Source organism: Camelus ferus, chromosome 1, assembly GCF_009834535.1.
Source record: "Camelus ferus isolate YT-003-E chromosome 1, BCGSAC_Cfer_1.0, whole genome shotgun sequence".
Classification (NCBI taxonomy): Eukaryota; Metazoa; Chordata; class Mammalia; order Artiodactyla; family Camelidae; genus Camelus; species Camelus ferus.
Window position 1 is genome coordinate 51,582,771 of NC_045696.1, and position 22,914 is coordinate 51,605,684.

The 22,914-nt window shown below is 42.4% G+C and overlaps 1 protein-coding gene across 31 annotated transcripts in view; it reads right to left on the reverse strand.

Annotated features, from left to right (window-relative positions):
• Positions 1 to 22,914, reverse strand: part of ZBTB20 (zinc finger and BTB domain containing 20) — a 758,837-nt gene that overhangs the window by 26,063 nt on the left and 709,860 nt on the right. For all 31 annotated transcript variants that reach the window (XM_032479554.1, XM_032479568.1, XM_032479551.1 and 28 more), the window contains one exon: positions 7,779 to 9,383. In XM_032479554.1, the coding sequence (XP_032335445.1) occupies positions 7,779 to 9,383 (1,605 nt within the window). The remainder of the gene's footprint in view (positions 1 to 7,778; positions 9,384 to 22,914) is intronic.

Here is a 22,914-nt window from a genome sequence, read left to right on the forward strand (position 1 = left end):
AACTCTCTGGGGTAATATTTCAACATCTGGACGATGCATCAGGGTAGGAAATCTAGCTCTTGAATCTGAGTTAACTGCCATTTAAAATATGTGCCTTGACTGTGTTTCCACTTTTTCCATCGTGAAACAGAAGAGGTTTGATGTGTCGTGGTGATAATGGCAATGAAAACAATCAGCAGGTACTACGTGCTTACTACGCGCCAGGCTCCGGGTTAGCGCTTTATGTTCGTGATCTGTTTTATGAAACTTTAACTCATCAGAAAGCTTTTTTGTTGTGTTTGTAAACATGAAAAATATGGTCTGAAGTTCAGGATCCTAAGAAATGGCTGTTTGGTTTAGAAATTACTCCACAAATTTCCAAGCCGATTTTACTGATCTTTGAACTTCTTTCCTTTAGTTATTTACTAATGTTTTGGCCGAGTTCCTTCTCCTCTCTGCTGTCTTCCAATTTCCTTTCCCTTCTTTCTCACTGATGAAACAACATGAGCCCTAGGACTGCAGGATGAGAAGAGAAGGGTTTCACTTTTAGGCTAAGATTTGGGAATTTAGGGAAGACTTGTTCTTAAATGAAGAGTTCAGTCTATGTGTGGTGTTTGTGTAGGTAGTTTGTTTGTTTGTTTGTTTGTTTTTGAAATGAGAGATTCCCTGAGAGAGACAGTCAAGCACGTTATTTTTAGTTGGAACGTTTCTGTCAGCTGTAAACATGCTTGAAACTCAAGCTGGTCTTTGTCATCCTCGTGCTTTTGGTACACTTTCTAGAGGCTGTGATAGGCCGGCCAGCTAACTTTTAAAACAGGTCCACCTGTCACCTTTAATGGGAAGTGTGCCTTCTTAGGTTCCAGATGGTATTTTGGCTGCTAGGAAGTTGAAACTTTGTCTGTGTTAAAATGCTCTTGCTGTTTGGAACTTTTGCCTTCTTAGAGCGTATATTTCCTCAAGGCAAGGTCACTGATGATGGCTTTTTATTTTCACACCCTTCTAATATGACTATCAATGGATTCTTCACAGTTGTCATCTTTCCCTCCATAGCATCTATGTTTATGTCATTTGTATGCACGTAGTTTTGGTTGGACCATCTATTATCCCTGTGACCCTGGGCTTTCTAAGTGTTTCCATCTCTCTGGGTTTGTTTCCCCTTCTGTAAGTGAGGAGTTGGACCAAGCACTTGCCATGTCCCTTTGCAGGTTTAGAGGCCTTCTCCCACTGTGGCCCACATCCCTGATGACTCTGGTCTAGGCCTTGTCAACGCATGACCTGAGGGTGACCTGCTTAAATCACTCAAGGCATCAGCAGTTCCACATTTTAAATAGGACAAAGTGTCCTGCCACAGAAAAACAGTGTGATAGTTAATGAGGAAAAATGTTTGCAAAGCACTTGGGAGCTCCTTAAAGGCAAGTGCTCTATAATTATTCAGGTGCTGTGCTGGTGGTGTGTGGGTTTTCCAGGAACTGTCTTACTAAATGGGCTACATTTTCAGATTAGTCAGGTGTAAACAACTCATTTCTTTATGTGTGGATCTGAAACAGTATCACTCACTAGAAATGTTAATATTGCTCTCTCCCATTATTTTCCTGCATATTCCTTATAGTCATTCCCAAAGGGCTTTCAACATGATACATGAAATGGATATGGTCTGTTGACTGTTGCTCTCAATGTGGAGAAATGAAAAGTTAAGATGATGCAGTGGATGGCTTTCCAGGTCTGAGCCTCTGGCCAGAAATGCCAAGTCTGATTGGTTAGAGAGGGACACAGAGTACAAAGCAGACACTAGAATTAGACACATGATGGGGAAACTCATATAAGCCCCCTACACTTTAACATGATCTGTTTTGGGGCCATACAGATGCAGGAGTCAGATATGAATTCCACTTCCTTGGCTGGATGACCTGGGCATGTTACTTAACCTCGCTAAGCCTCAGTTTCCTTATCTGCAACTTGAGAATAATATAGTAAGTACCTGTCTTGTGAAGACGTTTTGAAAATGAAAGAGAGAGAAAATACTCTGCACAGCATATGTTATCGCTTGAAGAAAAATTCAACTGTTCCCTTCAGCACAAAGGAACTGGTGATAAATGAAGTCAACTGAAAAATGACTTGTGCGGCATGGGGAAGCCAACACAGAATTTAAAGAAGAATTGTTTCAGATAATCAATAAAGCAAGTGATTATACTGCAGCTATGCAGTTCAGAACTAAGGGTCCAGTCTTTTCTCAGCCACGTATGCTCATGGAAAGAAGTGACACCATGAATAAAGTATAGGCAAATGGCATAGAAAGAGGATTTCTTAGCAGGCAACAAGTGAGTTCTGGAGGCTGAAAAAACAGATGGCACGTGGGGGAACTGAAGAGGAGGCAGCATCCTTTACAGTTCCATGGGTGGGGAGCAGTGAATGCATGTATTTTCCCCCATTTTTGGATGCCTGCTCTCTAAAGCGTCACTCTTCAACTCTTTCTTGTGGACCAGCACTGATACTCTACCATGACTGACAAGAAAAAGAAAAAAAGAAAAAGAAATTTAAGTCTTTCTGAGAAAATAATGTGTTTATGTATATGTCCCCTGAATTAAGTTCACGGGGAAAGCACACTCACTTATTTGAACATTCATTCACTGACTCAACAAATCCTTGTTAAGCAGCTACATATGCTAGCCTGTATTCATCTTTAGGTTTTAAAGCAAGAAGTCCCAAGACTGAGTCTTAAAAGAAAGTCCCACCTTAATAGCACTGCCAGATAAACTACCTGGCACCCAGTTAAATCGAAATTTCAGATAAACAATGAATTTCTTTTAGTATAAGTATGTCACAAAATACTGAATGGGACATACTTACACTAAAAAATACTTGTCATTTATCCAAAATTCAAATTTAACTGGGCACCTTGTATTTTTGTTTGCCAAATCTGGCAACGCTATACCTGGTAGTAATTAAATACTCTGAATGCCATCTTAGTCTTGTTATTATGTGTGCAATTTTGTTATATAGACAAGGTCAGAACAAGTAGAACATGGTATCTGAATTAGGTTCAGATTCTTGGGAGAAGGTACTTAATATATAAATGTGCAAAGAATTATTGCATTATTTCTAAGGAGCTACAGCATACAATAAATAGACAAGTCTGGAAAAATAGGCCACTTTTCCTTTTGGGAGTGATTAGACGTCATTAGAGAAGGATTCAGTTCTTTCATTTATCAAATATTTCTTGAATGTTTATTATGTGTAAGGTATTATGCTAGGTATATCAACATATAAGATATATATTTCTCTATATATCATATATATAATTATATATGAACCTTATTTCACAAGGTTTACAGTCCAGTGGGAAGGGACTAAGACACCCATATAATGATAATGCAAGTCAGTACTGTTAAGTGCCAGAGGGGCAATTTGCCAGGGAACCTGTGCATATATGAGATATTTGCATGCACAATACAATTAATGACTATAAAAGCCATCTGTTGTCCATAACTCTGGTTTACTTTTTCCAAGCACATAGATTCTTACAAGTGGGATTTTGGAGAGCCATGTTATATAACAAAGGCAACCTGAAACCATCCTCCTCCAGATCACCCAGGCTATCTAGGGACATGACACCCAGCTTCGTGTGAGTCAGGGCTTGTTAAAGCGCAGGGTGCTGGGCTCCATCACCAGAGTCTCTGGTCCGGGTCTGATGGACCTGAGAAACTGCCTGCTGCTGCTGCTGCTGCTGCAGCGTCACACCCTGAGAAGCACTGCTCCAGCCTCAGCTCTGAACCTTCCCTGTTGACTGGCTTCCACGTCCACAGTCACACCAGGCTTCGCCTCTGTCTTTCCCTTCCATCCCTTTTCTTTGACTTCTGCTTTTTCTCTTGGGAGAGGGCATGGAGTCCATGCCAGGATGGTTTGTGTTATCTTTTCTTTTTCTCAAATTCTCTTGTTTTCAAATGTGTCCTTGACTCTTGTTTTCCTTCCTCACAACTTTTATGAAGTTGCATAAAGCAAACCTAAGAAACTCCTAAAGAGATGAAGTCCTACTGTGGTTTGTTTGGCAGTAGATAGAGTGGTTTAGTGAGAGATTTTCTTAAAAAAAAGTCCTTAAGGAATGGGGAAAAAAAGTTCCTGCTGTGGAGGAAGTTCAAGGGACACCCATGGGGTATCACATTGCTTCCGTATTTGAATTCTACTGAGGAAGGAAATATGTTGAGAGTTTATTACTCAGAGACTGGAGATAGAGCAAAGAAACTCATTATCTCCTGAGAGGAGAGGGCTAAAATAATGATGAATTTTTTTAAAAAGACATTAAGTGGTACTTTACCTTTTATGAAAAGCTCTCACATGCATAATACCTTTACAGCTACTCAAAAGGCAGGAAAATTATTATTTCCACTTTAAATTCAAAGGAACTGAGGGTTATGAAATTAAGTGGCTTGCTTAAGGTCACAATTAGAGGAACCAAAACTGAACTCAAATCATCTAATTCCAGTACAGTCGTCATTCACTTACATCCCTACTCTAAGTTTCAGGGTTATAATCATCATGGAATATGCTCTACAACCAGTTTTTTTGGTTCTCGAAGGCAGGGCTTAGCTCCAAAGTCAATATGATGGACTACTTATTTGTCACAAACATGTCCCTTTGATGAACATGTGGATCATTAACACAGTTACACAGAATTTTATTTAGACTCCAGATCTCAGAATGGATTTTCTGCAGTTGTTGAAAGTGAGTATCATTTACATTAAAACTTGGAATTACTAAACTACACAGCCAGTTACCATGCATAGTAGCTGTGATGCCAAGAACCTAAGTTTCTTCCCTATTTGCTCTGTCAAGCTACTTTATCTTGGTAAGATTCTTTTTGGTTAGACTGTAGGTAAGAATACAGAATTCATGCCTCCTCTTCTAAGAACCCCCAGTACTTTCTAGAATCTTTTTAGACCAACATTTGGCCTTTTTGCTGTGGATCTGTATCATTTCCACTGGGCTCCTGTAAAGTCAGGAGGCCCCTCTTTTTTGATGTTTTCCCAAGAGATTGGAGAGAACTTTGTTTTGAAATGTAGGCCACAGTGAATCCAGATCCTGAGTTACTTCCATATGTTCCGGCTGTCTCACCTTTTGAAAACCTAGACCAATAGCACCTAAACTTTGTTAGGTATAGACTCCTTCATGCAGACAAAAGTCTTGATAGAGAGATGGCCCTGCCAAACTGCCACTGCCAAATGATTCTGGGATGAAAGGGAAGAGTGATGCTTCTTTTAAACGAAGTGCTGGAGTGAGATATGTCCATTATTAATTGTCCCTGGACACAGCCATGTTATACACACCAATAGGAAAACCTTGATAATTTACTGAGGACCTTCATAGTTTACTAGAGATCTGAAGGCTACCCTTTGAGCATAACTCAGATTTATAAAATGACTTGACTTGTAGCTTTTGTATCTCTGATGTCTAAATTTGCAAATCTGTTGCTGGTTTTCTTATGGGCAAATCTAGTTATTTGGGTTAACCACAGAATCCTTTGAATAAATGTGTTTACACACCAAAACACAATTTTCAGTAATACACTAAAATTTTTCTGTTGTAAAGTTAAAGCCTTATTTCAATATGTGATCTCATAGAATGTGTAAACTTTCTATCTGCTAGGTCTATTGGAAGAGATGAACAGAAGGGCAGAATAGAAGTGTTTTTGGATCCAAGATGAGGAAAGTCAACTTTGCTTAAGAATATACTTCCACAAATGGTCTCTTTTTTCCCCTTAATCCTTAATTGGATTGTTTACAAAATAGCTGTTCAGAGGAGGAAAAGACATAAACTATGTGAGAGCACTCTGTAAACCATAAATTGCCATATAAATAAAAATACAACTATTTGATTAATTTACTAAGTAGTGATGATACCCTTCTCACATGGAAAACTTCCTTGATTGATCTCAGAGTATCAGTGCATTCACATTTACCCCAAGTAAACACAGTGACTTACCACTACCCGATTTTCTTCCTAAATTCAGTAGTGAGTCACTATGTTGTTTTGGAGGTATGAAAACTGTCATCTTTAAGAACAACTGATTTGCATAAAGGCACCTACATGGATTTACATACTGTCCTGACTTAAGCTGAACTGTAAAGAAGGAAAAATTCCCCTGAAGTCATGTTCTATTTCAGTTGTTCACTTCCATGTTGATTTGTTTGTCACTGTCCTTCTCTCCTACTTCCCAATTTAAGTTGATCTGTTTTACATCCTATCCCTTGGCTATTCCTGCCAGCTGATCTGAGAAACAAGGTTGCTTTTAGGATCTAACTTGTTTTCATGTATTATAATTCAAGTATGTAACTTTCTCCCTTCAATTTATTTGTCATTTAGCAGGGATATTCTAGAAATAGAGGTTTACCAGAAGAGTGACTCTCATAAGAGGAATTTCAAACACTGTGATCATCATTGGGGTAAGTATTTTCAGGTAGTAGAGAATCCATGTGAAGTCATATCAATACGTAGTCCCCTATATGGAGGAGTGTCTGTGGAGTTCTCACTTCTTGTCTGGTTTTAGAACTAGGAAAGGGCTCTGGCTGGGAGGTCAGGAGATTTTGGCTCTATAATCATGGACTCCAGGGATGAAACACCATCTTGCCCAGCTACTTACCTGATGATTGAATCCCCTCTATAACATCCCTATAAAATGATCACCCATCCTCTCCTTGAACACCACTAGTTATAGGTACTCACTGCCTTTGGAGGCTATCCATCCATCTCACAGCACCTCTGCCTGTTAACAAAACTTTCTCTTTAATTTAAGTGAATCTCCTTATAGCTTCCAATCATTGGTCTATTTCTACCTTTTGAAACCAAACAAAACAAGCTTAATGTTTCTTCCCTCCAACCCATTTAAACAATGCCAATAGTGCAAACTACAGGTACCCTTTATAAAGTGCTTATTATTAAAGTGGGAATTGCTCTAAGAACTTCATATATATTAATTCATTTAATCTTTAAAACAGCACTACAGGAAAGATGTATCACTACTATCCCCATTGTATAGATGAGGAAACGAACATATAGAAAGGTTCAGTGAATTTCCCAAGCAGGCAAAGGTCGGTAGGCACTTTCAGTTCAAACCTAGGCCCTGCCCAACATCTCTGGCACCTTTAACCATAACTCAATGCCATGACTTCACACCCCTTCACCATCCTAATCATACTATCCTGAGTGTGTCCCAGTTAGTCTACTGCCTTTTTAAAAGGGAGTACCCAGAACAGACTGTGGTCTCTAGATGTGGAATATAGAGAATAAATGCTAGAAAACAGAACGAGTCCATCACCTGTCCTCATTTCAGGGACCATAAATGCAGTGGCCTCTTCAAGCTGATGGTTCAGATAAAACTTACTACAGACTAAAACCCTTGCCCCTATTCTGCCCATACGACTCCAGTCTGTAAAATGAGGTGACAAGTATATGATCAGCAAGGATTTTTCCAGTTCTAAACTTCCAGGATTAAAGAATAGATTTCAACATTCAGTGTGTTTAAGGGATTTTTTTGCCTGCCAATTCTGTATCAGGCTTTCACATTTGGCCCTTAGGCATAAACAGTTTCTGTGATTTTGTCTTTCCCCAGGCAGGGTGCTTGGCTCCTGTGATGGGGCCACAGCTGGGGTTTCCAGAAGATGGCTTACAATGGGTCTCCTTAAAATCTGAAAGATGACTCCCAACTTCCCCTCCACCTGTCCCGCCTCCCCCTTCCCACAGCCCCTTCACACCCTCCCCCTGCAGCCTGGCCTCCGGGTGGAGGGGCGGGGCCTGCGCTCGCTCACCTGTGTGTACGAACATGTGCTTGACGTAGTTCTGTTTGGCGGTGAAAGTCTTGTTGCAGAGAGTGCACTCATAAGGCTTTTTTTCGCCCTGCCCACTGGCTGTGCTGTGGCCGGCGGATGGGGCCAGGGGCTGTGGCGCTGGCAGCTGTGCAGTAAAGGTCGACAGGCCGGGCTGGGACACTGTCACAAACTGGGTCTGCTGGCCTGCCAGGGGCTGTGGCAGGCTGAAGAGAAAAGGCTTGGGGCCGCTGCCCGCAGGCTGGGTAGTGAAGAGGGCCGGTAGGTAGGTGTTGCCGGCTGTGCCAATGACCTGTGTGTTGCTGGTTAAGGTCAGAGGCATCCTCAAGTTGCTGGTGAGGGTTTCCGTCTGGCGTAAATAGAGCTGGGTACTTGGCAATGGCTGCCCGATGGACGTGTTGACCGAAGGCTGCTGCAGGACATTCTTGTCGGAGCTGTTGCTGACAGTGATCACCGTGTTGTCCATCTCCACCTCGTTACTTCTTTCCGGGGAGGAGGCACCTGTCTCCAGCTGGTGCAGCGGCGGGACGCCCTCGGCGGGGGCTTCCGCGGCTTGCTCCGGTTGGGCGGGTTCGGCCTGGCTGTCCCGCGCCACCCCGGGCCCGAACTGCTGCTCCACGGAGTCAGGCTCGGTGCCTATGGAGGAGCTGACGCCCGAGTCGAAGCTTTCGCCCTTGGGCTCACTCTCGGTGCCCTCGGCCTGGTCGGTGTCTTCTGTGCACTCCTCGGACTCATTGCGCTCCAAGATCTGCACCCTTTGCTGCCCGTAGTAGTCGTAGTCGTCCTCCATCTCCTGCTTGATGTGAATGTTGCCCACTAGGGTCTGGATGCGCACGGGCCGGGGCTGCTTGCGGCAGTGCGTGGTCTCGGGGGTGGTGGACAGGTAGCGCTCCATCTGCTGCGAGCGCTCGTGGATGCGCGTGATCCAGCTGGGGTCTTCCATGTGGTGGTCGCGGGGCAGGCCGAGCGCCGTCTCGTGGTGGCTGACCACCGCGCCGCTGTAGAAGGAGCGCTCGCCGCTGCCGTTCTGCATGGAGCAGGCGTAGAGCGCCGAGTAGATCCTGTCCACGCTGTGCTGTGGATGGCTCTGCAGGTAGCCCGACTCGGTGTCGCTGCTCTGGCCCGATGTGCCTGACTCGGGAGTGCCCCGTGGCGTGTCCTGGCCGGAGTCCTGGATCCCCGGGAACACATCGCCCACGTTCTGCGACACGATGCGCGTGCACTCATCGATGACCGTTTTGATCTGCAGGATACTGGCGGCCGTGAGGATCTGCAGGGCTTCCGACTGCGAGACGCGCAGCACGCCGCTGTACATGAAGTCAATGAGCTTTTGCACCGACTGCACCGACACCACGGACGGGATCTCAATGTCGCTGTAGCCCAGCAGCAGCTTGTCCTGGAAGAAGGGGCTGCCTGCGGCCAGCACGCAGCGATGTGCGCGCAGCATGCTCCCGTGGATGCGCACCGTCACGTCACAGAAGTGGCCACGGTTGCGCTGCTCGTTGAGGGTCTCGAGCACGGAATTGCTGAAGTTGTGAAGGTTGATGCTGTGAATGCGCTCGGTCATCCCCTTGCAACTGATGTCACCTGGACAGCAAGACAGACAGGAGACAGGGCGCAGGTCAGAGCTAGCTGATTGCATTCCTAACACCCAGGTCTGAGATGGGCAATGCTCATGGCTCCTAGAAGCACCCCCCTGACAGACACAGGTGGGCTCTATGGCAAGATGGACAGGCTTTGCACAGGGGTCAAGCTGTGGGTATGATGTCCTATGGGAACAAGGCCTTGCATATTGTTCCAACAGTGCCCCAGCTATTTTGGGGGTACTGAATCCATATTAACCCCCTAGACCTTCAGCCAGAGTTGTCGATATAAGCAGAGCAGCCTAAAAAAACAGGTCATTGCCTGCTATTCCTACAACTTCAGCGAATAAGAACTGAAAGGCAAACAGAACACTTACTCTTGTGAAATTGCACCTCTACTTTAGATATAGGCTGAAGCCCAGGTCCTTTGGGAAAGCTTCCGTTTTCCTCAATTTATCAAAATTTCTTTTTATTCACATACCACAACACTGTTTATAGTTAAATGAATTCCCTTCCTGTTAATTTATATGGTGCATTCCCTAAATCCACACCATGGACACAAAAATCCTTGAAAAATTCAACCCAGAGTAAGATATCCACTGAATAGCTGCCAGCATGTTTTCAGTCAAGGGACAGGCAATCTGCTAGCTACAGGGGGACTTGCCCTCTGCTTTCTGTATCTACACATTCTTCTCATCATCTCTGACCACCTGTTTCTGGTGATTGTCTGTGATATGGTGGTTGTCCTTGTCTGAATTTTCTGGGGCTTAATAAAGAAGGAATGTTAAAAAGGTCAAAGATGGAGGCGTTGGCCTGGGAGACTGGAGTACACTAGGTGATCATATTTGCCATTCAAACTGGGCACTTTTGAGACTGAAAGGGAGCACCATTAATAATTAGGTCAGGACAGCAGGAGTAAATCCGAAGTGGGACGTACGATCACCTGAGGTAACTGGGTGCTCTATGCACTTGCTAGAGAAATCAAACAGCTCCCGGTAGGAAAGCACCACTCCACTATGTGGAGGATGTGGAGAGCCTGACCTGTTGTCACCCTTATTCCCCAGGCTGTGTAGACAAGGGATAACGTTGCTAACGTTTGATCACAGATTGAGAAAGAAAACAAGTGTCTGTAATACCAAGTCTTCCTATTTTTCTACTTCACGTCTCTAAGGAATCTAAAGAATCCTTCTCTTCAAAGTATTCTCCAATCAGATTCCCAGTCTTCACAACTGAGCAATCAGCTTGAGGGAGGCTAAGAAAGTAGGCTTTCAAATCAGGTGAGCCAAGTACGGGCTGTTGGCTGTGACCCAGGTCCCTGTTCCTTGTTGGAAGTGACCCAGAGGCAAGGGCAGGCACACAGGAGGCCCACCTCTTCAGGCTGTTTCTCCTCTGCCTTAGGAGAAAGGACCTGCTCAGGGAAGTCTGAGCCCCACTGGGTTTGCTACCTTGCTCCACCCAATCTCCTCGTGCTGTCTGAGCTCAGTTGGTGTGACCATATCCTTATATTCTCATTCGTTTCCTTTGCTCCCAACTTGACATTTAGTCAGCCTCACATATATCCTCTTAACTTAACAAATGCCTGTGGGCTCCATGTTCTCTTTCAGTAAAATAATTTGTGCAAATTTTTCATAGGAGAATTCCTTCTTGTTCTGATTTCCATCAGGCCTGACATGTGCCTAAAATATTTCATTAGCCTACTGTTTCTATTTTTTTCTCTTATGTAAAACAAACTGTCTTTGCCAGATTAAAGAATCATGGTGAATCCTCTATAACTGTGCTAATACAAAATATGGACTGAGGGGACGGCCCCAATAACCTAGGAAGGAAATTTCAGGAAATCAGTCAGCAGCCTTAATTCCAAGGTCTTGCTTGCTGAATCCCCCATGCATGAGTACCATGATCATAATAACAAGAGCAAACATTTTTTTAAGAGTGGACCATGTGTTGAGTTCTAACTACTTCATGTATATTATTTCATTGAATCCTCATACCAATCCTATGATGTAGGTTAATATTATTACCCCCATATTTCAGATGAGGAAACCGAGGCCAGAGAAATTAAATTCACTCAAGGTCACAGAGGAATTGGTGGTGGAGCTGGCATTTGAACCCAGGGAGTCTGGTTCTACAGTTCATGCTCCTATCTGTATTGCATGCTTTGTGCCTGAATGAAGTCTGGCCCTTAGGTGTCGTGGGTCTGCTGTAAAGCTGGGTGGAAACATTTGTCCAGAAAGCCCTCCAGCTACTTCTATACCTTTCCACAAATTAGCATGCTGTTCATGTTTCTAGGCCTTGGGTCTTCAACATAGCCTCAGTCATCTAATAAAGAACATCTTTTTAAAACTTTATAAATGGAATAATGCAGGAGATACAACAACTTGTCCTGGTACTAAAATGTAGAGTTTTCTACATGCATTTTACTATCACCAAGGTCTCTTTCATTTAAGTACAATGTTAATAAGCACTAAAACTGGTTGCATCTCTGATAAAATCACCATCTCTGAGTAGGATGGATTTGCTAAAAAAATTTTTTTCCACACAGGTGAAAGCACACATTAAACACACAACTGCTTACAGCACCAGTCACATCTGTGTCACTAAAGATGTTACATTTGACAAAGAGTTGTCTTCTTTCTGATGATTCTGGGAAGAAGTTCAATTGCAATTATCATAATGAGTAATAACCACTTAGCATTTTACAGTGTACAAACTCTTTCACACGTCACATCGCATTTACTCCTTACAACAATCCTGCATGTCTTCAGGACAGGTTCCATTATTACTACTTGATGTAAGAGGGAGTTGAGGCTAAATAACTTGTCCAAGTTTTACACAGTGAAACTGGTAAGTGGCAGGGTTGGGATTAGAACCCATGTCCCTTCAGGTCCTTTTCATCACACAGCACTGGATCACTGACCAATGAAACTTGGATTGCCCAAAGACTGAGGGCCAACCTGATTCTCAGGACATAGAAGAAAAGATAAAGACACTGAAAGCTATGATGGAGGCTGCTTTAGAGATGGAAATGGTCAACAAGAGCTGTCATTATATCACACACCTTCACACACACACACACACACACACACACACACAAACACACACACACACACAGAGTCTCATGAGAAAAATTCAAACTATTTGTTTGACTGAGCTGGTCAAGTTGATCTGAATCAGGTAACCCTACAGAGATAATCACAAAAAATTGTCTGTTAAATAGTCTGAGTTATGATTATTTCAGTCATATTGTCATCAACTTCATTAAAAACCACAGAGACAAACTCAAACCTGTGCACACATATAACCTGACCTGACAGGCCCAGTTGGATTCTTATAGACACAATTTTTAAACATCTCTCCAAGTGCACTGGTCCTACGCTGCAGTGAGCAGCCATGAAAGGCCGAATCGGTTTTGCTGATATGGGTATAGATGCGATGGGGGCCCTGCGTGTCCATTCAAGCATGCCTCGTCCCTCCGGCACACAATGCCGAAACAGTTCCTTTCCCAGGCTTTCTTTTATTTTACCACTAATACAGTGGGAAAAAGTTTCTCCTACGGCAAGGCAATGTCCAGGCTTTTGTGAAAGAGGTCCTTTTCATCCAATGGGCATTAATGTATAGATTCCAACGGAGTAAATCTGAAATACTCTACTGTAGAAGATTTGTTCTCCATTGAAAACAAATCTTGATTAGATGGTTATTCAGAGACTGTATAGGAAGGAATGGTGTGAAAATGCTAACTCCATTCTCTCCTAGATTGGCACTGAATAGGCATTTGGGCTATTCAAAAAAAAAAAAAAACCCTCAAACTCTACAAAACCATACAACTTTACAAAGATTTTGTGTATTAGGGGAATGCCACCTCCCCCTCACCATCCCCTCAACCCCCCCAAAAAACCCCAAAAAACCCCACAGTGATGTTAACATAGAACTCATGGGGCCAAATGAAAAGTGTAATAAAAATAGTTCTGTGTATGTTTTAAAATAATAACCTAACTTCTTTCCACTAGAGTAAAAATATAGAGTCCTTCTGTGATGGCATTCACTAGAACATGCGAGGAATTCTATTCCTGAAAGCGATCGTGTATTCTGGGTGACTGTGTTCTGTGAGTGGGCACAGTAGGGATGAGGCTGAGGCGGGAGTGAGCACCGAAGGGGAATTCTGCTTGTGGCGAAATAGCTGAGAGAGGGCCTGGCTCCCTGTCTTGCAGGAACCCGGCTCCTGCCTGTCTCTTAAACTGTGGGTGTCCAGGGATAGGACTTAGCATGAGAGTAAAAAGCTGCCGATGCACAAGGGAAAATGAACAAGAAAGGAAACAGCAGGCAATACAATCTCTTTTAATTAGGTGTGAAATCCAGTCCTTTCTCAGCCTAGATATATAAAATGAAAGTAGTGTAAGGGTGAGGTGCTGCAGAGGGAGATGGGAATTTGAAGTCTCTGTGGCTTGGAAAGAAACCCCGGCTCTCAGATGAAAACCAGTATGAATTCTGGTCAAGTCAATAGGCCTAAGTCAAATGGCAGGGCCGAAGAGCCCTTGAGCTTTCAATCTGGGCCACCAGGCTCACATGTGGTAAGTGGGTCAGCACACGAAATTGGGCCAGGTGGCCAGGCCTCCACGACCCCGCCTCTTATCACACCCTTTCCCAGATTGTGCTCTGATGCTTTTAGCAGGCTGAAGTTGCTCTTTCATTCATCAGGTGATTAGTGATGCTCTGAAGCTTTCGCATCTTGGAGCTACTTAGCAAGCTGGTCACACTAACTGGGAAAGAGCCAGTTCTTGCTGGAGAAAGCTGGGATGCAGGTGGCAACTCAGGCCCTTTCCTCCCAGAATCTACATCTGTTGCCCTGCCAGGGGCAAGACCTGAGTCATGTCTCCTTCACCTGTGTGCTGAGGGGGACTTGCTGAACTTCTGCACTGCAGGAGGTTAGAGGTTGCTTGCTCCAGGCTCCACCATCCAGAGCAGATGGCCCTGCAGGTCCCTACACTCCCTATCTCACTGGTATCATCACAGTCTTTGGCTAGGAGCACTGGGGAGACCACTTACGCAAACGCAATGAAGGGATCAGCATTAGAGTTGTATGAATAAATGAATACATGAAAGTTTTGTGACAAATTAACATTAAAATTTTACTTGAAACAGTAAAAAAAAATTAGGCTACATTTTAGCAACTATATAGGACCTATGTTATGCTTTTCTATGTAAAATTTACCCTCAACCTCATTCTGTTGTCAACTCCTTATTTTACTTCTACTCTGATTCTTTTTTTGTATTACATATAAATATATTTTCCTATTTATTTATGTATTAAACATTCTTTCAGGCCAACTTAAATCCTTTTAGTTAAAGGGTGAGGATATCATCAAATAATTAATCAACAAATCACTGTACATCAGCTTTATGGAACCGATTCTGAACATAAGTTAACACTTCATTTTGGAGTATTAAAAAGTTACATGCTTTATGAATCTATATACTTCGAGTATCTGATTCCCGTGGACTAACACAATGAAAGTTCAAACACCTTACTCTTGTACAGTACAGCTTGTGAAAGCTAAGTTTTAAGCTATCAAAGGCACTGGGTAGCTATAATGCTAGACAACATTCTGAAAGACACCTATGCCCTCATTCCAAAGCTGAAGGGAAATGGCTTCTTCTTGACGAGGAAGGACCTGTTAGGACTAAGGAGAAAAGTCAATGAAATCTGAGGTTGATGCCTTCAAATCCTCTTATATTGTAAACCTTTTGAGACACCTTTTAGTAGTTTGATTTTTTTTCCCCCTAAAGCTCTTTCCTTACAAATTTAGCTGCAGCCCTATTGTAACCTTTTCCTTTGTTCACTAAATCCACGGAACAAAAACAGAGAGATACTGCATCTGTGGGAGGGATTTAAAAAAAAAATGAACAAAAGGATCTACTTAAATTCACAAAGTATGCAGTTTGAACTTGGCTTTGGATAGGCCTTAAAGAAAGGTCTGTATATTCAAATGCACAGTTAATAAGTTAGGTCCTTTATTTTGCTTGAGGGGAAATTATACATTCAAAAAGTGTTTATATAAAAACCAGCATCTTTTTACTTACTAACCTGTTCTCCTTTTGATCTCTACATCATCATAGACTTATTTTTAAAGGTAAAACAAATTTTTAACTTCAGCAAGTTCAAAGATCCAGTGTAACTAACTCCTGGGAAGCTATTTCTTTGGTAAATATCGTCCACTGGTGATGAAGAACAGTTAGGTAAGAAACTAATTTTTTGACTTTGAGGCAACTTTTCTCTAAACTTCAGTAAGTGAGAAAACAGAACCGTATAGTGTCATTATAAAAAAGCTTTTTGACAAAAATAATCACAGAGCTTCCCAAGTCACAGGACTTCCTTTAGTCCTCCACGGTTCGCTATTCTGAAACTGCTTTTGAAGCAGATCTTCAGATTCATGCTCAAATGTTCTCTTTGCTTGTGTCTTCCTAGAAAAAAAAAGTTGCTTCCATTGTGACAACTGGTTTTCAAGCATAGCTCTGTTTGTTCGTAGAAGGGGGCTAAACTCTTTCTCTCTGAAAAGTGTGGACTTGAGCCATGATTGACTGTCCTACTGAGGAATGAAGGCCTTCTATCTCAAAGCAACAAGGAAAAGCCAAGGAAAAAGGTAAATTTGTTTCGCTGGATGACTGGTTAAGATAGAAGCACAGAGGAGATTTGATGTGGGCCAGTTTAAGAAAGTAGCAGAAACTACATCTCAACAGCCCACCCAGGGTGACCCATTATGAAGCAGGCAGAAGATTTCCTTAAGAAAGAGCAGGACGTAAGTTCCTTCTGGCTCATGCTGAGACAAAGAATAGTCTAAACAAGTGTTGTCAGAACTGAAAACCTTGGGAAGCACTGGTGAGTGAGTGAAGTGGAAGGCATACTTTGCAATTATTCTAATTAGGAATAAAGTATTGTATTTTAATTTTGTTTATTTTTTATTAAATTCTTTATATGTTCTTTTATATAATATTTTATTATATCATTTACATATTACAGGATAAGGATGTTAAGCTGTAAGAGTCTTTTACTGCTAAGGTAACATTCTAATTATCTCGTCTTACTTCACTCATTTGATTGGATCTTATTTTGTCATTTTTCCCCAAATACAATCTCTGTGCTAATTCAAGAAGTTGGACATTTTGCCATCCCTTGATGGGCTGCATTCATTCTTAATTCTCTTCTTCTGCTGAATTTGCCCTAAGTTCTGAGATTACTGTGCTTTCTCTACTTCCCACGTTTCCTGTACCACCTGAGAACCCTGTTCAAGGTTCTTCCTTCTCCACAGAGCCTTCTTTGATTACTGAACTCCATCCTGAGTTCTTTCTTTTCCTGGTTCCCACTGGTAGGTGAGGTAATAAACTGAAACATTAATTTCTGTTTTTTTTTTTTTCCCATGGAATTAGGAAACTTTTGTAATAATAAGGCGATTAAGAAAGACCAAGCCTTGCTTACAGTTCTAGGCTCCCTTGTACCAGGGACTTGTGGCTTCAGAGCCTGAATCAGAGGTTAAGCCCTAAAAACAAAGCCCTGAAACAGGAGGCTTTGATTTTTGAATCCAGGTTCTCTAAGAGGAGTTAAGCTGAGCTGTTTCTGGGGTGAGGAGGGGAGACGGTACTTAGGAATTAGATTGAAGTGGCCTGAAAGGGGAGAAAAGAATCAACTTCCTGTCAAATGAGGAAGGTGCCAAGGTTTGAGGTCTCTGCCTGCACACAACTCTGGTTGAGGTGATTGCTCAGCACACTTTTAGAGGCTGGACATAAAAATACACTTACTTGAGAGGAACAGTGAGGATCCTGGGACTGGGGCCATGTTCACTAGTTAGAACCACTGGGAAGGGCACATCTAAACCCAACTAATGCAGTCAGATGGACCCGGCTCGATGGCATCTTTGTCAGGTAGACAATGTCGATGATGGAAGACTTACAGACTAAGGATCTGACCCCTCCCTGGATGTCATGAGTCTTTTCCAAATCTAGGGAGGGGAAGGGAGCCCTGAAGGTGGACTGAATTTCTTGTTAACTTAGTGATAGGGGCCTTGGGTTTAATTTTCTTTAGAAAAACATGAAAATGTTTCTTGCACCTGAATGTTACAGAATAAGTCTGAACTTCTGATTGTTAATCCATATCAGTATATTATTGATTACTGTCTCTCTTCATTTTTCTTTTTTTGTGCCTACCCCATCTCTATAAGAAGACTCTAAGCTTCTTGGAGGTTAGTACCTTGCCTTGTTATAACTTCAACTACAACCACAAAGTCAGATCCCTCACACTGTCCAACACACTTCTTTACATTGAGTGGGTCTTATCTCAGAGTTTGTTTGCTTAGCTCTCCACTACACATCACAAAGATGCTGACAGTAAGTGGGCACCTTCCGACTTCTGAGGGCGCACCTTTTCTGAGCCACATCTACATGCTGTGGTCCCGGGGTCTTTCTGTCCCTGCAGTCCTGTGCGATGGGGAGTCTTCTCCTAGTCCCTTATCACCCTACCCCTCTCATTAGGGAAGTTCAGTATGAAGTCAAGGTCTAAGGCAATTGGTTTTTTATGTGTTCACTGCATTTCTCACAATGTGTGCTCATTCATTTGTGATTTCTGACACATGCCATTCTGTCCCCATCTCTCTGATTCCATTTCCTCCAAGAGACAGCTCACTGGTCCCACCGTCATCTGAAGATTCAGTGAAACTCAAAGCTGAGCCACACCTTGCAACTTCAAGTGAGAAGAGATGACAAATCTGTGGTGTGATATAAAAATGATCAGGGCAATCTTTCCTCCCACCCCCAACTCTTGCCTAACTGAGGGAAGCTAACTGGCTTGGTAACAGATGTTACAGAGCTATCTATCAATCAGATTTGATAATGGCCATTTAGATTTGCATAAACAGTGTCAGGGATTGTTTAGAATATTTTCACTTGATGGCCACTGGGTGTCCTCATTTACAAAGTAAATATGCAATATTTAGTGTAGGTCACCAGAGAATAAAAGACACTAGTTTTCTCTTTGGCCTTTCATATACTGAGTTTAAATTTATTGCTGAACTCACAACCAGGTCACATATTAGTACTGTTTAAAACCCTCCAGGTCAAACTGTTAAAGTTTATAACTTTAAAGTAACTTCTGCAGGTTTCAGACATGAATTTACAAGGCTGTTTCCTCAGTAGAGGGGACTGTGATCCAGCTATTAGAATGAGCCCTTATTCATTTGAAAATTGGCATGGGATTTTGAGGATCTGCTGAGAGAGCCAGGAAAGACGAGCAGAGAAGGTCTTAATTTATTCTTGAAAGAAAAGAGAACACCAAATATCTCCAAGGGATATTTGTAAAATTCTGTTTTTCTCTCAACTTTTCTGAAAACCAATTAAAAATAATAATGAGAAAGATAAAATATGTCCTTTGCTTTGGAAGCCTGAAATAATGTGAAAAATAGTACAAGAGCTGTGTCATATAATGGTTATCAATCATTTCATATTTAACAACAGAGAATTAAGTTATTCCTTTGTGGACCTGTTGTCCCACCTGTAAAATGAAGATGCTGTGCTTCACAGGATGTTGTAGGACAAATAAAATAGACTATGAAGACACATGGGGTTCCTAAGAAGAGAAACTGTGCACAAGACAGACGCGAGGCATTGCTGATGTTCTAATTACAGCTGAGTCACAGTTGTGCGACTTGTTCCTGATGGCAGACGGGAGTCAAGGCCAGAGCTCATGCAGCCAACAAATATTTACCGTTTCGGCCACACCAAGGCACTGAGTGTGACATGCTGCTGGGCAGTCACATCGTGCTCCCTAAAGTGTTTTCTGCATGCCTAGGATTGTCGACGCTTCTACGTTTATATTACACACATCTCTGATGAGGTTATTTCCTTGCATGGCCAAAAGGATTTCCGTCTCCCCGCCTTGGAAATTCTCAACCTTGAGATACAAAACCACTACTGAATATCTAATAAAACTTGCCTTCAACTAGCTAACCTTTTTCAAAAGCCAAGTTCACCTAACTGTAATATTTTCTGCACTAGTGTATATCCCCAGGTTAATAATTACTCTCTGGCATGTCACTTCAGCATATAAATTGGCAGGATGATTCTGCACCATAATCAACAATTTATATAGATAATATCAGGGAAACTAGGAAGGCCTGAGAGCTATTCACTACCTTCCAGAGGTATTCTCTGGCCTAACTTGGTTTTGCTTAACAGTGTTTTCTGTTTTTAAAGGACCACTCACCCATGCCTCTAGCACGGCTACCTCGAACTCTTCATCAGCTGTTTAAACCCCCAAAAGTGCACAGTAGCCAAGTCACTTTTACCCTGAGAGTTTAGTAAAGGCTCACCACACTCTCAGAGGGGGTGGAGAAGTGTCTCATTTCTTCTCAAGATCCTTGAGTTCCTGGGATTTACAGCATTTTCTGGGCCCTTAGTAGTAGATTTATTTCTGAACCACTGAACCAATGTAACCCTAAGACACATGTCTGCAGAGCCCCCTTGACTGTGTTTTACCCTAAGCCTTTCTCCTTTACTTTCCTCACTTGGCCCCTTTAATTTCACATTTAGAACTTCTTGAGGCTGAGTGGCCGAACACCACACAGCGCAGGTCTTATCTGATGTGCCGGCGCCTGGTGTGGCCTAAGACACACTGGGGTTTTGTTTTTGAAGTACAGGACTGATGTTCTGAAACCTAGACTCCAACACAAAGGAGATCATTAGCTCGTTTTGAGTGTCTTTTGTCTTCCCTCCTGGCCGCCTCCTACCCTCCCCAATACTTCCTCAGGCCTGTGCACCGGCAGCAGATGGCAACCATATTCCAAAGCTGAGTATGTACAAAATCGTGCCACGGAGAACAGAGCGGCTTCAAAGTTAGCTTTCTATTCAAGTGGGATGGCGGCGACTTCTGGAGGAGTGAACTCATCTCTCATTCATTTAGTCCTCTATTCATTCTGCCAGGAATTAGTTTTTCTACACATCAGTCTACTGTCCAGCCAGTGGAGGGGGGATGGGCGTGAAGAATTCTCTGGAGAGCCCTTCCAGCAGGAGGGAACCAGGATTCCAGCCAACCTCTGGTCCCCGGGGCCAGCTCTGTCTGCCACAGACCAAATCACATCATTCTCGCAAGAGGAGCTGGGGAGCTCTGGGTGCGGGGTGGGTTTCTCAAGACCCTCTCCTTGCTAGGCTGACAGCCACGTGCTTTCCCCAGGCAAAGCTTCGACCTGGGAAAAGGGTGAAACAAGGAGGAGGGTGTGGGGTTGCAGAAAACTGTGCAGGATGGTGCAGTAACAGGAAGTGGGAGTGGGAAAACCTCTCCTTTTGGTTGCTTCAAGGTTTGCTGGAGCTTTTGCCTAATCATCTGTTTGAGCATCTTGAAAATAAGTGTCTATTTTCATGATATCTATCAAAAACAGGCACCAGATTATACTACAGAGTAGACCTTAACCCTGCCATATTGCTACTAGAATCAAAACATGTAGCAGCCCACATCCAACAGAAAGTGATTGTTTTCCCAGCATACAAACCAGAGGGCATCTGTGATACACTTTGTTTTGAAGGTCTGCTGAATGAAAAAAATTAGGTAACAAAATCACTAACTATACTTTACAAATGGGAGAAATGCTCACAAAAACACTATCCCCTCACTTTTGCTCAGTTCGCCCTACCATTCATTCATTTAATAAGTATTTGCTGAGCACCAACTCTGGCTAAGCACTCCTCTGCTAGGTGCTAAGAATTCAGCAGTGAACAAGATGGACAGGATTTCTGCCCTTACAAATGCTTCCATATGGCCAAAATAAGCATTTAATACTTTAACTGCCGGAATATTATTTGAGGAATAGGAATAATTAATTTGTCTTACCTAGTGTTTCTTCTGAATCTTTCTCAAACATATTTCTTGAAGGTCCAGGCGCCTTTAACCAAGAAGTTCTGTCTTAAAACTCTCTCTATTGTTATATTCATTCCTTTCTTGGCTACAATGTTGAGAGTTCAGATTGCAACTGCTACCTTTCTCTTTCTCTCTCTCGCTCTCTTTTTTTTTTTTTTTTGGTGGAACTGTAACCCTGAGGATCGTTACTTTTCAAACTACACATGTATTTTCTCTGTAAATATTGTACCATCTAATTTGTGTCTTTGGATTCTGCTGATTAGCCATCAACATATGATTTAAGGAATACTGCATATGAGATGTAGAAATCGTGACTCAGTAAGTTCTTATTTTAAAGCTCTGACTGGGGATTTATCCAGACTTGCATACAATCTAGTTAAGCATTTGATCTGCAATTATTACTAAAAAGACTTGTAGCTCAAGTTCTATACCCATGTGTCCCTGGAATTCTATACTCAGCAAACACAGTGCTCCGGAGTTAAGAGAAGCAAGTGTCTGAAATGATCTCCACACATTACCCCAAACTACATGGGCACCATGGGATAGGAAAGGCTCACTAGGTACAATGAGCCAGCAAGTCTTACTGAATTTCTCAAGGTTACTTTTTTTCCCCCCTTCTCTCTCCAACTACTGCAAACTGTTTCAAAATGGAAGAAGGTAAGTGAGCTGAGTAATTAAGAGCAATACTCCTCTGCATTGAAACACATGCACTTTTCTAACTTTACCTCTTTTTTGAATTATTTCAAAATAGCCTGAAGCCATCAGGCAGACTGTCTTTCAAAAATATAAAAGATGCAGTTCTTTCATTGTAAGTGCATCTTTTGGGAAGGGGCTCTCTGATGGGGCAGCTCGGCAGTGTGCCCATTCTAAGGACCTGATGTTTTGGCCTCTTCAGGTATCAGAGCTGGAAGATATACAGGGAAAGGATGCTGAAGGGAACAGGGCAGGGGCATGCACAGGTTCTCCAATGCATTCTGAGATCAGACAGCACACACATCCATCGTCCATAATTTGAAAATTTCTCATTGATTAGAATGCACTTGAGGATAAGAAGGAACTTAATAGGTTAATGCTATACTGTGATATAAATAATGACCTAAACCTGTATCAAGAAAATGATCTAAACCTGTATCAAGAAAAAACATTCAGAAAAAAATTTTTTTAAATTTTCTATGCCATAGTTTCCTTATCTGTAAAACAGGATGTTTTCTAAGAATGATATCATGTATTAGATGCAAAGTAGATGCTCCATAGTATTAACTCTCTTCCAATTTTAGAAAAAAACAAGACAAGTGAAGCAATACTAGGGGAAGGGGAATGAAGGATTAGTAGGTACCAGTTAAGGAGTGCAAGGTTTATTTCGAGGGTAATGAAAATGTCCTAAAATTGTGGTGAGGATGCAAAACTCTCATAATAGATATTCACACTAAACTGAAAGCCATTGAATTGTACACTTTAAATAAGTGAACTGTATCTCAATAAAGCTGTTGAAAAAAAAGTAGGAGAATAAAAGAAGGCAAGATGATGATGGAGAGGCTCCCCTGCCTGCCCAGGCCTGAATCCAAGAAGGGGCAAGGCAAGGAGCCCTGGTCTTCTCCTGAAGGGAGGAACAAGCCCTCCTACAGACCCACAGGCTTCTGTC